The sequence below is a fragment of the Oncorhynchus mykiss genome, chromosome 18 (assembly GCF_013265735.2).
Source record: "Oncorhynchus mykiss isolate Arlee chromosome 18, USDA_OmykA_1.1, whole genome shotgun sequence".
In the NCBI taxonomy this organism is placed as follows: domain Eukaryota; kingdom Metazoa; phylum Chordata; class Actinopteri; order Salmoniformes; family Salmonidae; genus Oncorhynchus; species Oncorhynchus mykiss.
In genome coordinates this window covers 15,323,558-15,345,595 of record NC_048582.1, presented here as the reverse complement: position 1 = coordinate 15,345,595, position 22,038 = coordinate 15,323,558, and the positions used below count along the sequence as shown (strand labels likewise).

General features: G+C 43.3%; 2 protein-coding genes across 7 annotated transcripts in view; both read right to left on the bottom strand.

The window, feature by feature from the left end:
• Window positions 1-793: 793 nt before the first annotated feature.
• Window positions 794-12,211, bottom strand: LOC110495449 (carboxy-terminal domain RNA polymerase II polypeptide A small phosphatase 1). The gene is made up of 7 exons (XM_021570717.2): window positions 11,849-12,211; window positions 8,785-8,930; window positions 5,144-5,245; window positions 4,595-4,651; window positions 3,994-4,086; window positions 3,236-3,421; window positions 794-2,789 (listed from the first exon to the last, which is right to left on the bottom strand). The coding sequence occupies exons 1-7, from the start codon at window positions 11,910-11,912 to the stop codon at window positions 2,661-2,663; spliced, it is 777 nt and encodes a 258-aa protein (XP_021426392.1). The 5' UTR covers window positions 11,913-12,211; the 3' UTR covers window positions 794-2,660.
• A 997-nt stretch (window positions 12,212-13,208) lies between these two features.
• The window catches only part of LOC110496998 (striated muscle preferentially expressed protein kinase), a 55,815-nt gene continuing 46,985 nt past the window's right edge, over window positions 13,209-22,038 (bottom strand). For 5 of the 6 annotated variants that reach the window (XM_036951931.1, XM_036951932.1, XM_036951933.1 and 2 more), the window contains 11 exons: window positions 21,682-21,825; window positions 21,405-21,521; window positions 20,929-21,096; window positions 18,498-18,620; window positions 17,518-17,682; window positions 16,666-17,347; window positions 16,236-16,475; window positions 15,886-16,109; window positions 15,664-15,739; window positions 15,403-15,552; window positions 13,209-14,772 (listed from right to left, as the gene is read on the bottom strand). In XM_036951931.1, the coding sequence (XP_036807826.1) occupies window positions 14,544-14,772; window positions 15,403-15,552; window positions 15,664-15,739; window positions 15,886-16,109; window positions 16,236-16,475; window positions 16,666-17,347; window positions 17,518-17,682; window positions 18,498-18,620; window positions 20,929-21,096; window positions 21,405-21,521; window positions 21,682-21,825 (2,318 nt within the window). In that variant the 3' untranslated portion in view covers window positions 13,209-14,543. Of the gene's footprint in view, window positions 14,773-15,402; window positions 15,553-15,663; window positions 15,740-15,885; window positions 16,110-16,235; window positions 16,476-16,665; window positions 17,348-17,517; window positions 17,683-18,497; window positions 18,621-20,928; window positions 21,097-21,404; window positions 21,522-21,681; window positions 21,826-22,038 lie in introns of those variants that run through there. The other variant, XM_036951936.1, reaches the window with a different exon arrangement.

Here is a 22,038-nt window from a genome sequence, read left to right as displayed (position 1 = left end):
GAATGTGCTTCGATGTCAAATCGTGGCTTTTTGTAGACTGCCTGAACACAAAAGCACCTGCACTGGTTATTTAATTCTGTTGTATTTATGGAAGATATAATTGAACAGTTCAATACAATTGGTATGATAAAAAGACTGTCCAAACTACGTTACAGCTATTCAATCATAAATCACATGAATAATCCATAATATATTCATTTCATTTTTTGTTTGCTTTATTACAGTGCAAAACAAAATATACATATGTGTATAATATATGCATATATTATTTAAAGTGTTTGAATACAGTTAGAGGTACAGCAATAGGTCAAGGTCCTCATGGTGATAGAAAGCTCTCTTCCAAAGCACTGTGAATGACTAGGGAACAGCCCTGAAGCAGTTGAAAGGAACTGGATCTACGACAGTAAATATCCCTACTTAGTTTTTATGACAGAAATCATACCTTGAGATACACAAAAAAAACATTTAAAATGTGTGTAAATCCTAGATATCACATTATCTAAATGGCTGTGGGTGGCTTGAATTTCAAATCAGGATTCACCCAGTTCCTATTGTGTGTGTGTGTGTGTGAATCCATGAATGCATTGTTAGAGAGCCTGCAGCATTCTGGACATTGTACTACAGTGATTTCTGTTCATCCTTTGGATAACACTAACAAAAAGGGCCAACCCACTAGCCAAAAGAAAAAGACAAATACATGTTTTTATTAAGTATCTAACTTGATTGACACAGGCACTTGGTGAGTGTTTAAGTTGGAATGTGAAATTTAGTAAAACATGTTTTAAAAAAATGTATTATTTCTTAATACTGATAGATTTATCATGGGTGTACGGTTATTTAAACTCTGAATCATCTTATTTCACAAGGTATTTTAGTAGGCCTTTAGTCAACTTCAACACAGTGGCTTTTCCCCATGCATTCATAAAACAGTATCAATCGATACGAATCACTCAATCCATTAAACTACTCTTCCTGTTCACTTCCTGATAGACCATCTTAGTTTTTACTTACAAATAACAATTTATTTTATTGTTCCAAACCCAGGTAAGTACCAATTAATATAGTCCTAACTTGTGTCAGAAGCTTAAAAACCAAACTACCCAAATCCTACAATCTGGTCTAAAGAAGCATAGTATTTGCAGTCCTTTAAAAAGAGGTCATGAAAAAGGGAAAGTATTCAAGTACTGTTTCCAGTAAGAGGAGGGAGAAGTGTGCTTGTCAAAACCAGATGACCAACACACAGTCTCAACACCTTTTCTCCATGGTAAGGCAGGGCGTTACAGACAAAATATATATTTTTTGTCTAAATGTGTTTCATGATTAGTGCATGACCTAGAATGGCAACAAATAAATTCTTTGTGATTTTAAAATGGGCTTTCTCCATTCTGATGGTTTTATACTCAACCAAACCAGGACAAAACTGACAGTGAACTAGTCCAATTAGTATAACTTCTCCTTTAATTTAGCACTGTATCAAAATTCTGTAATTGTAAAAATATATAGCGGTATGTGGATCCATACCGGTATTCACAATATAGTCGCCCAGCCCTCCTCCATGACTGTAGCGTTGATACTGCAGCAAAGGGACGACCAAGTTTGCCTGGACAGAATCTAAATATGTTTTTCCAACACATATCCAGGTCCGTTTGCAGAATACCAAGGGTTTTCCAGGCCATTGAATGGTACTGTGTGTACATGGTACTGTGTCCATGTGTCTGAGCTGGAGCATTTAGTCTGTCTGGGTTGAGGTCCATGGTCCACAGACAATGTAATCCAAAAAAATCCTAAAAGATTATATTGTAATTTAAGGTGCATTTCAGTCATCTGACTACTGTATTTGTTATGAAAACGGTGCCATTACCCCGTATAAATGTTATCTGGCACATTATCGCACATATTCCTATGGTTTTAATAAAAAACTAAATGAAACAAATAACGATTAAGGGACATGGAACGTTTTGATAGCTGCAGTAACTGATAAATGTCCCTCTCTATGATTCCATCCCCTTTAACAAGTACTGATGCCCATTGTGCTAGTCATTATGATACTAGCTGAGCGATGAAAGAAGTAAAACCACTTGACTTACACAAAGCCAATACTTTGCTTGTTAAAAATGTTAAATTGTCTCTTGGTGAAGGAAATAAAAAAACACATTAAAGTGTTAAAAGTAGTAAATATCCATTCATACAGTATCATTTGCTTTTCCATAGAGAGTTCTAGAACGGTTCGGTCTTCAGGAAACTTATCGACTCCAACCCGGCGTTGGAGAACTGATTCTGATTGGATCCTGGGGGTTCTCTCCCATTACCTTGCTACTACATGTTTTTTCTTCATTGTGAAGAACGCGGTAGATTCCCTCTACTTGACTGTTCTGTATGCTCCAATGACATTTGATGAAAGGCACTGTATAAAAACCTAACTCATTATAACCCACAACATCCATCTACACAAGCCCATCTGTGGTTGAGGGATGGTAGATCGTGTTCTGGAGGGTCAAGTCCTATGTTTCCCTATGTTTGGAGGTGAAAGTCTTGTGGTTGATCTCGTGGACGGTAGGCTGAGGGGGGTGTACGGTTGGTGTGAAGACGCTTTAAGGCTGCGGTTCTCGGTCTGTCCTGTAGATGGCGGTAGTAGAGGGGTAGGGTGACTGACAGCACTGCTAGCTGGAGTCCCTCTGTTGCCTGAGCACCGTGTAGACATCCTCCACTTTACTGAGCCCTTCGAAGAAGGGGATTAGATCCAGGAGCTCGGTGTCGGCCATGTCATCGAACCACGACGCCACAGGCACCTGCAGCCACACACAGACGGGACAGAGTCAGACAAGCATGTAGTTACAATGAGATCATTACAATGGCGAGGCACCAGAGTCGGTCATACAGCTCGTCACAACGAGAGCCAGGCTCTGGTTTCAATCAACTAGTGAGCTAGTTAGAATGCAGCTAGAGAGACAGCTGGTGGCACGACATCCTGCTTCTACATGGTCCTTCAGTCATGGAATGGTATAGTTTATAAATTATTCATAAAGGTTTATAAAGCGTTTATCGTTTCTAAATATGTAGTTATCTATACAATTTTAAATTGTAAAACATTTTCACATAACTAAAAGTTTGATAAAGCCAGTCAGCCAACATCGGCCATCTTTAAAAAAAATGTAAGTAATGGATGCTGAAAAAGAAGGAGGAACAGAAAGAGGAGGGGGCCGAGGAGGAGGATGAGGAGGAGAGTGGTTCTTACAGCGTTGTCTGGGTGGAAGACGTAGGAGGCTGGGGAGTTGTCTATGATGATGACCTTGTTCAGGTCCCTTCCCAGACGACTCAGGTCCTTCACGTAGTTCCCCCGGTGGAACACACACGACTCACGGAACAGACGGCCGCGGAACGCACCCCACTTATCCAGCAGGTCTGACACTGGGTCAGCATACTGGAGAAACACACATAGGGGTCTCCGTATCAGGTGAGGAAAACAAGTGACATGTGATTTCCTGTCTCTTGCAGCTTTTGACCAGCCTTAAAAAAGCCCCAATGCAGCTGTTTCTCTCAACATCAAATCATTTCTGGGTAACAATTAAAGTACCTTACTGTCATTGTTTTCAATTAAAACGGTCAAAAAGAAACAAATAGCTTCTTAGAAAGATTGTAATTTCTCCAGCAAGAATTTTGCTAGGAATGTTTGGGAGTGGTCTGAGTGGGGAGGGGAAACTGAATGCTCTCTGTTATTGGCAGTGAGGTTTGGAACTCTTTCTTATTGGTCTATTAACTAAATTTACTCCCTGGTGATGTCACCAGGCAGGCCAAAACTCCCACCAAAACAGGCTGAAATTTAAGGTAGACTTTTCAAAACAGCTCTTACACTAAAAGGGCATTATCATTTTCACACCACTATTCCAACCACAGAGTGAAATATAAAACACAGAAATATCACATTTTTTGACAGCAATGGGCCTTTTAAACTAACTCATTTTGATTGCTGGTTTAACATGGTGCTGTCCTCACCTTAGCCAGGCTAGCTGTGAACAGAATACATTCAAACAGCTCTCCCATCCTCTTAAGGAACTCATCCACGTGAGGTCGCTTCAACACATATACCTGGATGGATACATTGTATGTTAAGTTTAAGGTTTAAACAAATACATTATCTTTTCACCTCTCGTCTTAAACAAAATGAACCCCCCACCCCACTGATGCATTGGGCCGCCTTCCACTTCTTCTTTCCGTAGTGGTCTGCTGCCGAGGGTCATAGTCCTGAACCAAGTCATGCAGAATAGGCTTTACCTTTCTGAACAAACCTATCCTGGATTACTTGAATCAGGCCCAGGCCCAAGATACACTGTTGGCTCCAACTTCAGAACCATGTAGGAGGTGACAGTCTCTCAGGGTGACTCCAATGTTCCTTTTGTGGTAGAAAACCCAAGGCCTCAGATGCCATTCTAACCGAGCTCAGAACCAGACTGAGCAGTTGGTAACATACCATACAGTATTGTAGGGAGCCATAATATACCTTAATAATACTAAAGGATTTAACATGGAAAGGTAGAGGCCGGTGGCATTGGTCTGTGACAGTTGGGCTCGTCACCATGCATAGTGATAGGCTCACCTGATGAACAGTTCCATCGATCTCTACGGGAATGATAAAATCAGCATTGTTCACCGGCTGTGGGAACAATAAAGATACATTATTTTGAACAAAACCACTTAAAAGACATCCTAAACACCAGAAACACAGGATACATGAGAGAAACCATGTGTATTTAGAATATTTAGAATTTAAAAAACAGCTAGTCTGGATGTGTGAAAGCGGCAAACAATGACAGAGATGTCATTGTGACTGCCAACAATAATACTGTGGAGAAACCTATTTCTTTCCTAGCTCTCAGAGTGTTTCTCATTACTATTGGACATTACTGCCTGGTGATGTCATGCTTTCACAAGAGGGGAAAAATCTCTTTCATAAAAAGAAAACAAGATGCAAAAAGGCACACAAAAACATTTGTGTCCATAGCATTTGCGAGGATAGGACCCCAAATTAAATGGTACAGCAATTGTATCACCAATAGCTTTAGAGCTCATGGATGATGGGAAAATGCATCTGTGACTATATAATATTACTAGTGTAAATGGTGAAGCAGTATGTTCCTGGTCTTACCTTGAATGAGCTGTGGACCAGTGTTTCATCCAGGTCTATGACAACACAGATCTTCCCTGCGTCTTTTGACTTGGCCTGAGGAAGCAGCGGTCTGACCTGGACCTGAACCACACACCCAGTTAACGTACACAAACCACAAACTAACATTTGTCATGATACATGGAAAATACAAACTACACTGTGACATAGACCTAAAAAAAACACCAAGTCACGTCCTAGTTTCTAATATTTACTATGACATCATAAACACACAGACAGCATTTACCTGGACCTACACAAACACTGCATATACAAACTAGACCACAGCATTTACCTGGACCTACAAAAACACTGCATATACAAACTAGACCACAGAGCATTTACCTGGACCGACACAAACACTGCATATACAAACTAGACCAGAGCATTTACCTGGACCGACACAAACACTGCATATACAAACTAGACCACAGAGCATTTACCTGGACCTACACAAACACTGCATATACAAACTAGACCACAGAGCATTTACCTGGACCGACACAAACACTGCATATACAAACTAGACCACAGCATTTACCTGGACCTACACAAACACTGCATATACAAAACAGACCACAGCATTTACCTGGACCTACACAAACACTGCATATACAAACTAGACCACAGCATTTACCTGGACCTACACAAACACTGCATATACAAACTAGACCACAGCATTTACCTGGACCTACACAAACACTGCATATACAAACTAGACCACAGAGCATTTACCTGGACCTACACAAACACTGCATATACAAACTAGACCACAGAGCATTTACCTGGACCTACACAAACACTGCATATACAAACTAGACCACAGAGCATTTACCTGGACCTACACAAACACTGCATATACAAACTAGACCACAGAGCATTTACCTGGACCTACACAAACACTGCATATACAAACTAGACCACAGAGCATTTACCTGGACCTACACAAACACTGCATATACAAACTAGACCACAGAGCATTTACCTGGACCGACACAAACACTGCATATACAAACTAGACCACAGCATTTACCTGGACCTACACAAACACTGCATATACAAACTAGACCACAGAGCATTTACCTGGACCTACACAAACACTGCATATACAAACTAGACCACAGAGCATTTACCTGGACCGACACAAACACTGCATATACAAACTAGACCACAGCATTTACCTGGACCTACACAAACACTGCATATACAAACTAGACCACGGAGCATTTACCTGGACCTACACAAACACTGCATATACAAACTAGACCACAGCATTTACCTGGACCTACACAAACACTGCATATACAAACTAGACCACAGAGCATTTACCTGGACCTACACAAACACTGCATATACAAACTAGACCAGAGCATTTACCTGGACCGACACAAACACTGCATATACAAACTAGACCACAGCATTTACCTGGACCTACACAAACACTGCATATACAAACTAGACCACAGAGCATTTACCTGGACCTACACAAACACTGCATATACAAACTAGACCAGAGCATTTACCTGGACCTACACAAACACTGCATATACAAACTAGACCAGAGCATTTACCTGGACCTACACAAACACTGCATATACAAACTAGACCACAGAGCATTTACCTGGACCTACACAAACACTGCATATACAAACTAGACCAGAGCATTTACCTGGACCTACACAAACACTGCATATACAAACTAGACCACAGAGCATTTACCTGGACCTACACAAACACTGCATATACAAAGAGCATTTACCTGGACCTACACAAACACTGCATATACAAACTAGACCACAGAGCATTTACCTGGACCTACACAAACACTTGCATATGCAAACTAGACCACAGCATTTACCTGGACCTACACAAACACTGCATATACAAACTAGACCACAGCATTTACCTGGACCTACGCAAACCATATACAGTGCCTTGCGAAAGTATCCGGCCCCCTTGAACTTTGCGACCTTTTGCCACATTTCAGGCTTCAAAACATAAAGATATAAAACTGTATTTTTTTGTGAAGAATCAACAACAAGTGGGACACAATCATGAAGTGGAATGACATTTATTGGATATTTCAAACTTTTTTAACAAATCAAAAACTGAACAATTGGGCGTGCAAAATTATTCAGCCCCCTTAAGTTAATACTTTGTAGCGCCACCTTTTGCTGCGATTACAGCTGTAAGTCGCTTGGGGTATGTCTCTATCAGTTTTGCATATCGAGAGACTGACATTTTTTCCCATTCCTCCTTGCAAAACAGCTCGAGCTCAGTGAGGTTGGATGGAGAGCATTTGTGAACAGCAGTTTTCAGTTCTTTCCACAGATTCTCGATTGGATTCAGGTCTGGACTTTGACTTGGCCATTCTAACACCTGGATATGTTTATTTTTGAACCATTCCATTGTAGATTTTGCTTTATGTTTTGGATCATTGTCTTGTTGGAAGACAAATCTCCGTCCCAGTCTCAGGTCTTTTGCAGACTCCATCAGGTTTTCTTCCAGAATGGTCCTGTATTTGGCTCCATCCATCTTCCCATCAATTTTAACCATCTTCCCATCAATTTTAACCATCTTCCCTGTCCCTGCTGAAGAAAAGCAGGCCCAAACCATGATGCTGCCACCACCATGTTTGACAGTGGGGATGGTGATGAGCTGTGTTGCTTTTACGCCAAACATAACGTTTTGCATTGTTGCCAAAAAGTTCAATTTTGGTTTCATCTGACCAGAGCACCTTCTTCCACATGTTTGGTGTGTCTCCCAGGTGGCTTGTGGCAAACTTTAAACGACACTTTTTATGGATATCTTTAAGAAATGGCTTTCTTCTTGCCACTCTTCCATAAAAGGCCAGATTTGTGCAATATACGACTGATTGTTGTCCTATGGACAGAGTCTCCCACCTCAGCTGTAGATCTCTGCAGTTCATCCAGAGTTATCATGGGCCTCTTGGCTGCATCTCTGATCAGTCTTCTCCTTGTATGAGCTGAAAGTTTAGAGGGACGGCCAGGTCTTGGTAGATTTGCAGTGGTCTGATACTCCTTCCATTTCAATATTAATCGCTTGCACAGTGCTCCTTGGGATGTTCAAAGCTTGGGAAATCTTTTGGTATCCAAATCCGGCTTTAAACTTCTTCACAACAGTATCTCGAACCTGCCTGGTGTGTTCCTTGTTCTTCATGATGCTCTCTGCGCTTTTAACGGACCTCTGAGACTATCACAGTGCAGGTGCATTTATACGGAGACTTGATTACACACAGGTGGATTGTATTTATCATCATTAGTCATTTAGGTCAACATTGGATCATTCAGAGATCCTCACTGAAATTCTGGAGAGAATTTGCTGCACTGAAAGTAAAGGAGCCGAATAATTTTGCACGCCCAATTTTTAAGTTTTTGATTTGTTAAAAAAGTTTGAAATATCCAATAAATGTCATTCCACTTCATGATTGTGTCCCACTTGTTGTTGATTCTTCACAAAAAAATACAGTTTTATATCTTTATGTTTGAAGCCTGAAATGTGGCAAAAGGTCGCAAAGTTCAAGGGGGACGAATACTTTCGCAAGGCACTGTACATAGATTCTAAAACATCCCTGAACCATTAAAGAGAGCAGTGGTACATACCTTGGAGACAGTTCCGTTCTCCTCCACCAGTAGCGGGGCGTTGTTGTTGACCGGCGGGGGCTCAGCCTGGTCATGACATAGGCAGCAGAAGAGGCTGTGGAACAGGCCTCGACTCCTGGGCTTCTTAGACGACGAGGGTGGGGGACCTGGAAGAAAATAATGAGTCCATCCGTCAGTCACACAGTCTTCCTGTATCTATTTACTCTCACTGCTCCCTGATGTGGTTTATTCACCAACTCTTAACTTGAGACGTGGACATGTTGTAGTTTGAACTCTTGCGTAACTTGTGGGGGGATGTCAATTGAACGTATGCGTGGAAATTCCTGTAGCCCGAGTTGGGATTTGTCCCGATGCGAACAACATATTTCTGCAGATATGCTCAAAGGATAATACATGTGATGTAGTGGTTGTTTTTCCAAGTTAGCACAATCCAGCAGAATTTATGTCATGTATAGCATATTTAGTCTTTGACCTCCTTGCGGTCCTTTCGCTTCAACCTGAAGCCCTTTTTCCCAATGGTTCCAATGAAAAACAATTAACAGATAAAACATTTTACTTGGTTATTAGTTATAAGAGGAATGTCCTTGAGGCGAGAGACATGATTGTGCAGCTTTAATATTTCCATGAGGAATATGTAAACTTAGCTAAGAAAGTCATGAGAGGGGCATGTCACTTCAAATCAGTGACAGTTTGAGTAGCCACTTAAATCATTACATCTAACTCAATTTATTATAATGTCGAATCTCTATTTCTAAGCGTTGCCTGACGATGACTGCCAGTCTTGGAATAAAACATTTTCTTAAGACTAAACTGACTTCACTTTTATGTAGTTTTTGTTTAATATAATAAAGCTCTAGAGTTCCACTACTCGCTCTCTGCAAACTTCTGCCCAATCAGAAAAGGGACAAATGTTTTCCTTAAACTCTCCTCCCTTCTCTCCCCCTTTCATTCCCCGTCTTTCTCTCACTCGCAACGTGACCGTGTTACAAACTCTTTCACTGTCCCCCCTTTCTTTCGCTCTCTCCCTCTCTTTCTCTGGCCCGTTCCAGACCTGTGACCCTCCTCTGCCCACTGCCACGTCCAGGCCAAACCAAAACAGGAAGGGGAAATGCGGGGGCAGATCAGAGGGGGAAACAGATCGTGTCAGCCCACCACCACTGACGCAGCAGGATCAGATGTCACACAACAAGGCAGGTTACAGAGAGCAGACAGCAGCCTGGGAATAGGGCCTCAGCAGGGATACGTCTAATCCATTACCTCTCCTTTAAAGCTACAATATCTAACTTTTTGGGTGACCTGAACAAATTCACATATCAATGTGTGTAATAAATCTGTCATTCTCATTGAACGCAGGTTGAAGAAGCAGTAGATCTGTTCTATGTAAACTATTTCTATGCTTCCCTTTCTCAAGTTTTGTTTTTACTATTGGTTTTGTACATCAGCTTCAAACAGCTGAAAATACAATGTTTTTGGTAATGGAGAAATATATTTCACAGCGGTTTAGATGGTACAATGATTCCCTACACTATACATGCTTGTTTTGTTACAAACCGAAATTACACAAACGATTAGAATTTTGGCAACCAGGAAATAGTCTAGAGATTTCTGCATAGTGTATCTTTAAGAGAGGGGCCCAATTCCAAACCAGGCCCTCCCTAGGCCCTAGCCATAGATCCTGGTTGAGTCTCCTGCCTAACAGATATGAAAGGATTGAAAGATCAACCAGAGTGCTTTAAGGATTCTTATATCATAAATTATTGTATCACAGATACAGTGGATACTGCCTACCTATCAAATCCTTTCACATCTGATAAACAAGAGGAGTCTCTGGGTTGGTTTGTGACCAGTAACGCAGGTTGCCCATTGGCCCAGGTCAGCTAGAGACAGGAAGTTACAATGTTAAACAGGAAGTCCGTCAAAGTCATGGGCTCTCACTCCATTTGTGTCTCCTGGGCATGGCTTTCACAGTGTTTCCCTTAGGATTTATTTCAGCCATGGTGGCAGGGTATGGGGTACATTGCTACTGGCGTTAGTGCAATGACATGCTAGCTGTTCCCATAGACTTCCAGGCATTAAGCCAATGACTATCCATATAAAAGAAATGTGTCTATGAATATAGGGAAACACTGCAACATAAACCCATCTCTGAGAATAACTGTAGTAATGTGTTATCAATACAAATAGAGGAGCTACTCATACCTGGAAGTAAAACTAGTCTAGCTGGTACAATTACATCACACACACTAAATACAATCCCTACTTGGTGCCACCTCACACCTTGCTTGACACATTATCTCCAGACTTCTCTGAGGTCGATCACTGTGACACAGCTACCACTCCGACAACGTTGTGACCAAGTTGTGGACAACGAACCAAAATGGCATTTCACATATAGCCTATGGCTGTAGTTTAACTGTGCCATCCAATGAGGAAGTACAAGGTGCGTGGGCAGGCCTTAATCTCTGTTTTGAATGGGTCATTATAATGTAGATACTAGGGCTGGCTACTTAAACTGTACAGTCCTCTTGTGGTAACTGCTGAATGCATAACAGCGGGAAAAGCTTTTCAGGAACGCACCACATGTTAACCAGTCTTCTAGAACAATGGTTAATGTAAACAAGTCACACGTTTATAAATGCATCCGTCTGTAGCCTAGTACACAGCTGCGTTTTAAATGTTAAAACTCTCAACAAGTAATTTCAGAAGTGTTCGCTTTTTTAGGAGGTCTATGACAAACACCAACGGCAGCCTCGTCAATTAATTGTAACTAGATTACGCGATTTGATTGAGTGGGCTCGTCCGTCCTCACTGCAGTAACCTTGCCTGTCAAAAAGTTGCGTCGCGTATCACAACAATGTTGCCATTTGAAGCTTAGTTGTTGCCATTCATTGTGGTCACACAATGGTAGTAGACGGTTGCAGATTTGATAGTTTCGTTTCGTTAACGCTGTCCTTGTCTTTGAAAACACCCAATGGACGACGAACTAGGCTAGCTAACTGTGAAAAGTGTTGAGTGTGGTGCAAAACAACTGACGTGCATCTTGAGAACCTTCTCCAAAACTTACCCTTCTCTCTATTCCCCTCTTCATCTCGACTAACTTGCGTGATTATTGAGGACTGGTGGTCCATTGCACCAGACTTTATCCACAATAGAAACTAAAAACTTTGCTCCGTGTTAGATTGTTCGCTGACTAGGAACATTAAATTATAAATGTGCACAAAGTTACATAACCGCAAACAGTATTTAAATACATTACGCATCCAAACGATCACATTTCTCGAATATTCAATGACGTACCAGAACGGTATAAAATCTACAAATAAAAGTTATATACATTTAAAAGTGAGTTGGTAACTTTGTTTCAACATGGAGTTCAACTCCGCTCTCAATTTGAAGATACAAACATGGAACTCGGCGGTTTCAAGGCTTCCCATTCCTTTTAAAGTGGCACACAAATGTATGATTGTGCACCGAGAGTGGCAGTCCACTTTTGCAAGAGTACTCGACAGACTACGACGGTCCCTTGAACCATAAATTATTGGCCTATTGTTATTCTGCGTTCATAGCATCTTGTAATTTCGTAAATATCAGGATATGACTGGGAAAAACCTAATTGAACGCACCTCCAACTTTTATTACTAGTGGGAAACTAGACTATCATCCCTGTGCTCCGAGTTTCCCACTTGCACTTCTCTGACCTAGTTTGTCAACAAAAAAGACAGCAAGCATCTTCAGTAATTGTTATTTATGGTAAGAACAAAATACAAATTGTTAATACAAAATTGATTCTGTTAATCTATTATAGTATAAAAAGTGAAAGCAGCTCTGGCATACTTGTATGCCATACAAGTATTTACAACTTCACAACTGATAATTACCACCTTCCCACTTGCTTATGAACGCATCATAAGTAACAAGGAAACAAAGATACATTTTCAAAATGGAACTTGAAACCTTTTAACGACAGAGAAGAAGCTGTCCACAAGCTGTTAACAGGTTTAAAGCACTACGCTGCATTCTACTTCTACCTCGACAACAATCCTCTTCGCTGACTTGGGGACTTTTATTTTCGTCATAGCCTTCACCTTTAATTACCTTTGTAGCTTGATTGACAGAAAGTATTTAATACTTCATGCAAATAAATGTAATATTATATTCTCCTCTCTCGAACACTTGACATTATATTCGCCCTGCGAATGTTTACAATTTACAGTAGTAGAGTACATCAGTTGCTTTGCTTAGCCTACTGTATGTACTCTGTAGAACTTTTTATATTCTCAAAGGAACGCCCAGTTAGGGAACCCTTGAAACTGGCTAACGAGGGGAAAAGGATAGGGAGTGTCGTTCAAGTGCAAGCGCTGTCGGGACAACCGCTTTAGTTCAATAGGAGTCCAATTTAAAGGGAAGAATAATGAAAATGTGTGTTTTGCAATTGTATCAATAGTTTATTACAGACTATTTCATAAAAACATTTTCAACATTTCCACATTATAAACACTGCAAATTAAAACATGTACAAATCTTCAACCATCCAAATTCTTACAAAAAAAGAAATACTGTATGTATGATGAAAAGTAATACATGAGAGTCTGTATACCAAAAATTACTTTCTGTATATTTTTTCTTCATGGCACCTATGTCCATTTTGTACAGTAGGCCTAATGGTAGACAAAAGTGCCCCAAAATTGTATGATATGAATAGTTCAATAAATTAACAGAACACATATTGCGCGTCATCTGCAAGTAAGCCATTAACATGGACAACACATTTACATGATAAAGTTTGTAAATTGACCCATTTTAGGCTAAATTGACTCACTAACAGACTGCTGGTCAAGGTAAGAGCAACCTGTCCAATCAACAGAACATACTGTAGAATGCTAGTCCAGCCATTGGCGCAGTGATGACCTATTGTTCAACTTGAGCATCAACCACAGGACACCTGGTTGTGCCACTAAGATACTCTACTATATTCACAGGTTTGTTATCTGTGTCTAGGAACAGTATAATCACAATGGTGAGCAATAGTTTTGCACTGTTTTCATTGTATTTAGAAAATCACCCAAAATAAGAAAAAATAAGCACACATGCAAATAAATTAACATGAAAAAGGTCAACAGGTCACATACTATTTCATGAACAAAAACGTTTTTATTTTTGGTTTTGCGTTTTTGAAATGTGTAAATAAATGCAACATAAGTTAGCAGCATAAATGATGGTACATTCACATAATCACCACCAAATATCAGGATGCAGAAATAAGGCTGTGCTCTAAAATCAAACTGACAAATATGTGTGTTCCAGGTTAATTGTATTGAATTCATTTTCCAAACCAAATGTCCTGTTTTATATATTTAAAAGTTCTACACACATTGCGATAGCAAGCTCGGAGTAGTACTAGCAGACAGTAGACCTGAAACAGAAACAAATCGAGCCAGGTCCAAAAAGAAACGATAATTCAATATTTTGATACCCTGGTATCCAACAATCCAACAACTGGATTCAAATCTCAGTTAATGAACTGTCCAAGATTCATTCTGTTAGGTCTCAGTAGAATGAGACTCCATGCAGTCTGTGGGCTGGTGCAATGCTCATGGCTCTAATCTCCACTCCCATAACTTACTCAGGCACGGCCTCACTCTGTGGAGGATGAGGACTCAGAGTCCTCCCTCTATCATGGAGCCCACTGTTGTGCACCACACATCCCCCATACCTCCACCCTCTGGTGGCTAGTTAACACTGACATAAGTCATATGCCTTCACTTAGGTAGGTTTGGTGCGGTCGATGTGGTTGAAGAAGCTGAGCTGGAGTAGGAGCGTAGGAGGACCCTGTGTTTGGTGGCGACCTCGGTGCGACGTCGATGGTGCTCCCCCAGGAACTCCTTCAGCTTGGTGGTGGTGAAGGTGAGCGTCTGTCTCCTCAGCTTCATCAGGTACGAGTCCTGCAGCCATGCATGGGTGAAACAGTCCTTGGTGCTCGGACGGGCCCTGCGTTGCAATAAAACACATTGTCCAATCAGGGATCAGAACACAGGAGTCCTGTACTGATCTAGGATCATGACACCACTTTTTTTTTTAGTTTGACCCCTTTTTCGTGGTATCCAATTGGTAATTAGGCTTTTCTCATCGCTGCAACTCCCGTACGTACTCGGGAGAGGCAAAGGTCGAGAACCATGTGTCCTCTAAAACACAACCCAGCCAAGCCGTACTGCTTCTTGACACAATGCCCGCTTAATCCGCAAGCCAGCCGCACCAATGTGTCGGAGGAAACACCGAACACCTGGCAACCGTGTCAGCGTGCACTGCGCCCGCCCCGCCACAGGAGTCACTAGAGCGTGATGGGACAAAAACATCCCTGTCGGCCAAACCCTCCCTTAACCTGGACGACGCTGGGCGAATTGTACGCCACCCCATGGGTCTCCCGGTCGCGGCCGGCTGCAACAGAGCCTGAACTCGAACCAGGATATCTACTGGCAGTGGCCTTAGACCACTGCGCCACTCGGGAGGCTATGACCCCACTTTCCATGTAATCTTATTCATTATGATCTAAAAGGCAAAAATGACGATCACTGGTTTGTTAAATAAGATAATGATGTAGCTACTCTTTGAAGCGCTCACCAGGCATAGCTACTCAGCATCTTCTTGAGGAACATCGAGGCACTTTGGGACACGTTGGGGTAGAGCTTGGTCGGGTCAAACTTGGCAATCTGGATTTTGGTCTCAGTCTGCTGTGGGTCTTTGTCCTGAAAGGGCAGCCTACCGCTAAGCCTGAGCAAAAGTATCATAGACAATGAGAGTTCTGAGAGAAAAAAAATTAATCGCACAACTTCACAGACTTATGACAATAGTGACTATGAAATGAGTACGTTGTATATTTACATGACGTAGGTTAGAACCCCCAGGCTCCAGATGTCAGCTGGAGGGCCGACCACATCACCTTTCACCATCTCCGGAGCTTTTCACACCAGCATAGAAGGAGCAGAGAGAGAGTTCAGAGGAAAGTAGTGATCAAGGTGATGATAACAGCTTATTACCCAAGATGTACTTGGCGTGTACCAGTTCCAGATACCAGTGGGAAATTCAATAGTGTTACCAACTCACACATATACTCCAGTGTGCCCAGGCCGCTGTTGTATTGTTTGAGGGAGAGAGGATTGAAGTTCTGCGCGCTGCCAAAGTCTACGATCTTAATGACATTGAGGTTGGTGACCATGACGTTGTCAGGCTTGATGTCTAGATGGAGGACGCGTCTGTTGTGGAGGTACTCCAAACCCTGAAGGAGCTGAACCAGGTAACACACCACGTCATCCTCCGAGTAACGGAACCTTAGCAGGAAAATAGATTTATTCCACGGATATGTTGTAGAGCACAGCTGAGAGCAGTGTGCAAGTCTGTGTATGTGTGTGTGTGTGTGTACGTGTGTGTGTGTGTGAGCATCATGCTCCACACACCTGTCTATAAGGCTGTGGAGCAGCTCCTTGCCAGTGCAGTACTCAGCCACCAGTACCAGGTAACGTGGGGTGACGTAGGCCTCGTGGAGGGTCATGATCTTGTCGTTGTGGAGAGACTTGAGGATCTCATACTCCTGCAGGATGGACTTCTTAGTCTCCTGGTCGTACGGAACGATCTTAGCCATGAAGACGTGTCCTGTGGCATTCTCTCGACACTCCCGGACCACACCGAACCGCCCTCTGGCCAGACAGAGACAATACGGCGGTTTAATCACTCAATAAAGTGTGGTTAAACATGAAGCCAGTTTCCCTGACTGAAATGAACCATATAAGTAGTAGTAGTAGTAGGAGTAATAGCAATACTGTGTGGTGTAATAGTGTACTACTGTAGCTGTAGAAATATTGACCACATCTCTAACATCTCAGTCACCTGGCTTTCTCATCCAGGAAGGTGTAGGGCTTCTGTGGGACTCCCTGTCGTAGAGCTGTCTCACCCGGCTTGAGTGTGGTGCGGTCCCTGGGGGTCCCTCGAATAGGGGTGCCCCGCCCCTCCCCTATTGGGCTCAGACTGCTGACCTGGAGCACTTGGGGGGAGAAGGAGGGGGCTTGGAGGGGGCTGGGGGCCATACGGGCAGTGGCGTAGGTAGGAACGGATGCCATGACGGGCTTGGTGGGGGTGGAATGAGGTGTAACGAGGGGGAGAGGGGGAGAGATGGGCGGGGTTTGGGTCATGGGTGGGACCACATTGACAGGACTCTGGGGTTTGGGGAGGACGAAGGGAGGAGGTTTGACTGCAGGCGGGGAGGGGAGAGTTGGAGGGGTGGTAGGGGTGACCGTCAGGGGTTCAGTTGGAGGGGTTGTGATGGCAGGGCTGGCGGGGGCCGAAGGTGTAGAGGGAGAGAGAGCTGCGGTGGGAGCAGGGAAGGTTAGAGACGTCTGTGTAAGGGAGGGTGAAGAGGGAGAGACAGTGGACACTGTTTTACCAGGAGGTTGCATTACTGCTGGTTTGACCTTTGGGATAACAGTCACTAAGGTGGTAGCTGCTGGGGCAGGGTGGGAGGGAGGTGAGGAGATTGTCTTCACAATGGCCACCGCTGGAGAGGACACGCCTACTGCAAAGCAAACACATCTCTCTTCAATATCATATTATCATAACCATTCTGTGAAACAAATTTGCAACAACACAGAAAAAACGGCAGAACTTTCTTTACCACCTCTTTTGAACCAATTTAACACAATTTACAGAATTTGAACCCCCTGTCCAAAAGGTGTGTTTCAGCACCTGTTGAGTCCAGGCTGACTTTGTCCGATGTGCTGCTGTAGGGTCCCTGTCCTGCCTTGTTGACGCAGGCCACTCTGAACCTAAAGGCGCCCCCTGGTGGCAGGTCTGTGACGTTGTAGTAACAGTCAGCCACTCCAGTCGCTATGATCAGCCAGTTGGCATCACCTGAAAGGAGAAAAAAAAGAATGCTTCATTTATATGAGTGCCAATTGCGTTATGTTATATCAATATGGTCAAATAGCCAAATTATATGAGTCACTTTGACTTTACGCACCACTGTCATTTGTTGCAGTACTTATAATTCACACAAGGTGGAGACAGTGTTTCATGTTGATGGTGAAACAGACGAAGGTTATGTTTACAATATCAGCTGTACACTAAGGTGGTATGGAGCCATAATTATCTGTCATAGTCACAACTCATACAGAGGAATAACAGAATAACACAATAACATTCACATGGCAATGAGGAGATAGTGGGGCACAATCCAATGAACAAACGCAGACAACAACAATCATCCAAAGCCCAGCCTGGCAGTAGCTGTGTGGTAATACAAGGTATGAAGCCATCCAATTCAATCAGTCCTGAAATCATATTAACATTCATGTCATTCCCACTTTGATACAATCCTAACGATGTAGGCTCTACGAGGATTCACCGTCTTATGAGACCATAATGACTTATAAAGCGTGATGAAATAGGGCTCATTAGCAGTCTATGTGGCCAGTTTGTACTGTGACTATTTGCCCAGTGTTTGAGTTATTCACTGCACAGTAGTGTTTAAAGTGACAGCCAAAGGTGTTTCCTACCCAACCGTCAATAAGGGTAATATATTTGGGTGAAGTGGGCTGTAAAATAAATCAAACATTAATATTTGCTTGAGTTCATGGAGATGACTAGCCTGGAATCCAAATTGATATTCTCAGTGTCAATCGTGACATCAGTTTGGACTCCATGCTAGGAGATGAATGTCAACCCACCTTCTGTCTTCCTCTCCAGAGAGTAGCTACAAGGGGGCTTGGTGTCGGCTGGTTTCCATAGCACCAGGGCTGTGTTGTTGTACGTCTGGGGAACCTCCGGGGTGCCTGGCCTTTTGGGGACACCTGGAAGGTGTGACAAGGGGGAGGAGGGTTGGGTGGAGGGGAGGATGAAGGTAGGGTGGAGGGGAGATGAAGGTGGGGTGGAGGGGAATTGAAGGTGGGGTGGAGGGGAGAAGAAGGTAGGGTGGAGGGAAGATGAAAGTGGGTTGGAGGGGAGATGAAGGTGGGTGTAGGGGAGAAGAAAGTGGGAGTGAGGGGAGATGAAGGTGGGTGGAGGGGAGAAGGAGGTGGGATGGAGGGGAGATGAAGATGGGGTGGAGGGGAGATGAAAGTGGGGTAGAGGGGAGATGAAGGTGGGGTGGAGGGGAGATGAAGGTGGGGTGGAGGGGAGATGAAAGTGGGGTAGAGGGGAGATGAAGGTGGGGTGGAGGGGAGATGAAGGTGGTATGGAGGGGAGATGAAGGTGGGGTGGAGGGGAGATGAAGGTGGGATGGAGGGGAGATGAAGGTGGGATGGAGGTGAGATGAAGTGAGATGGAGGGGAGATAAAGGTGGGGTGGAGGGGAGATAAAGGTGGGGTGGAGGGGAGAAGGAGGTGGGATGGAGGGGAGATGAAGGTGGGGTGGAGGGGAGATTAAGTGGGATGGAGGGGAGATAAAGGTGGGGTGGAGGGGAGATAAAGGTGGGGTGGAGGGGAGAAGGAGGTGGGATGGAGGGGAGATGAAGGTGGGGTGGAGGGGAGATGAAGGAAGGGTGGAGGGGAGATGAAAGTGGGGTAGAGGGGAGATGAAGGTGGGGTGGAGGGGAGATGAAGGTGGGATGGAGGGGAGATGGGGTGTAAGGGAGGATGAAGGTGGGATGGAGCGGAGATGAAGGTGGGTGGAGGGGAGATGAAGGTAGGGTGGTGGAGAGATGAAGGTCGGTAGAGGAGAGATGAAGGTGGGTAGAGGGGAGATGAAGGTAGGGTGGAGGGAGATGAAGGTGGGTAGAGGAGAGATGAAGGTGTGTAGAGAGGAGATGAAGGTAGGGTGGAGGGAGATGAAGTGTTAGGAGCAATAGAGAGTTAGAGGGAGATGTTGGGTTTGGTGGAGGGGGAAGTTTGAGTAAAAAACAACAACGTTTTATTGTGGGGTGTCGCAGAGTGGAAGGATGGAGATAGCCGATGGAAAGAGGAGAAACCACCGAGGACAGAGTAATGGGTTTTTAGCAAAAAAAAATATGCAAACCATACATGGCACTAATAGCTTTTCACCCTGATATGATGATAGATTTTAATGAAGGCTGCCCACCACTGAGACTGATCGAGCCAAGGCCTCAGACCTCAGACAAGATGAGCAGTCTGGGGAATCTCTCAGCCAACAGATTGATGACAAATGGAGACAGATAGCATCAGCAGACGGTATTAGTAATGCAGACGCCCAGACAGTGTTCCCAGAGCAATTCAATTTGAAGCTGTGAAAATCAAACTGAAATGTAGCGCATTGAGTCTGACACCTGAAGAGAGAGATAGAGAGGCCATCAAGTGTCTGGAGTCACCTAGTTCTGTCGCTTTGCTGATGGGTATTTGACATTTGTATTGATATTGTTATTTATAGCCTGCTGTCTGGACAAGAACCAACAGATGCCAAATCATAATTTGATCATCCTGTTGTTGCAGGAACTAAAAAAAGACTTCTAAAGTTTGTAATTTCCACTTTAAAATGTCAGACTTTATTTGCCGTAACGAAAAATGTATCAACCCCTACAAAGAAATAATAATAATACTAATCCACAAAATAATTCACATTTCCTGTTGCTGCAGGATTCTTTTCCTGCGGTGAAAAACTGGGTCAAATTAAGATCCGGAATCTGTAGTAGCTAGATGGCCTGTCTGAGTGACAGTTGATTATTTGATTCTAACACATTGGATTCCAACCTGGGAGCGCATCTTTATTTTTGTAATAAGCAGCACTCTCCTCTTGGAATGATTAGAAAGAGGTTGTAAATTCAAGGCAAAAGGCCATTAGTTTAATCAGCCGTAAGTAAACTACATTAATATTTATGCCCATGTCATTAATATGCATTGCATTCACACTCAAATACAAATCCTATAACCTAAACCTTTCAAGGTTCATCACATCGTAAAGATTAATAATTAATGTTTTTGCTTAGAATGAAGGGCAAATACCCCTTTCTGGATTCAGTGTAAATGTCATGTTTACTCTAAAGGTTTTGGATGCAATTCAAATCCAACAGATTTTACAGGTCCAGGATATTAGTTTATCACAAGAAGAAAACGGTTTTAAAAACATTGTATTTTCCTGTTTCTCCACAAATCTAAACGACGGGATTATCGTTGATGATAACATTTTCCTGTATAACATGTTACTCACAGGCCAGGGACAGTGTGCAGGAGCTGGTGACGCTGGCTAAGGGGTTACTGGCCACACACTCATAGAGCCCTGCGTCCCTCCTGCTGGTCTTCATGATCGTAACGAGCTGCCTGCCGTCTGGACAGGAGATCAGACTCATCCTGTTGTCCATCTCCAGTGGTCTCTTATCTGTGGACAAGTAAACCCATCAACAATAATAGTTACACTGTCATTTTACAGTCCTATTTCAAAAGGTGTTTATCTAGTATTCGATTGGAAACTTTATGGAAATAATGAGCAATCACTAACATCAACACAAGTTTAGGAAGTCGTGCTCACACAGGGCACCATGTAAGTATGAGCTATGATGGGTTATGACAATATATCATCCCTTCACAGGCAACGACCAACGTTTCAGCAGCAGCTCCTACGGTAAAGCTTTATTAGACAGCGCTGTTGCAAAGAGTGTTGTGTCTGTCAGCTCTATGAGTTCTTACCTTTAGTCCAGCTGATTTGTGGGTGGGGGCTGCCAGCCGGGAGGCAGCTAAGAGTGACAGGGTCACCCTCCAGTAAGACGTGGTCCCTCAGCTTGATGAGGAACACAGGAGGGAAGTCTGGGAAAAACAAGGGTGTGGCTTAATAATATTATTGAACACTGAGAATGAACCTAGAATGTAAAAGCAGTGTGCAGCTATTCTATTTCATTGCCAAACTCCAACTCTGTATGCACATTCAACATAAAGGCAACTGGATGCTGGATTTAGCAGACAGTACTAGAGGAAGTGCGGGAGTACTGCAGGCTGCCTGATGACCCTTCATCTTTGGCTGAGGGGAGGTCAGTCTGAGAGGGGGTCTTATCCTTCCGGATCCTGCCCAGACCCCACCTGTCCCACCGCGACCGCCTGTCAGTCTCTGGAGCTGTGGAGGACACGACATAATGGCAAACAGCTGAGACAGACGAACCTGAGGAGGTGAGCTAATATCTCCAGTATCTATGCTGCAATAGTTTATGTGCCTGGGGGCTAGTGTCAGTCTGTCCTATCTGGTGTAATTATCCTGTCTTATCTGGTGCCCTTTGATCTTAGGTGTGCTCTCTTTAATTCCCCCATCTCTCTCTCTCTCTCTCTCCCT

What these genes read in the sequence shown, in the direction of transcription:
- LOC110495449 (XM_021570717.2), bottom strand. Translation starts at nt 11,912, where the DNA reads ATGGACCACCAGTCCTCAATAATCACGCAAGTTAGTCGAGATGAAGAG. An exon ending in AGAGGGGAATAGAGAGAAGG is followed by an intron (nt 8,931 to 11,848) that starts GTAAGTTTTGGA and finishes ATTTTCTTCCAG; the next exon opens with GTCCCCCACCCTCGTCGTCT. An exon ending in TCGATGGAACTGTTCATCAG is followed by an intron (nt 4,087 to 4,594) that starts GTGAGCCTATCA and finishes GTATCCATCCAG; the next exon opens with GTATATGTGTTGAAGCGACC.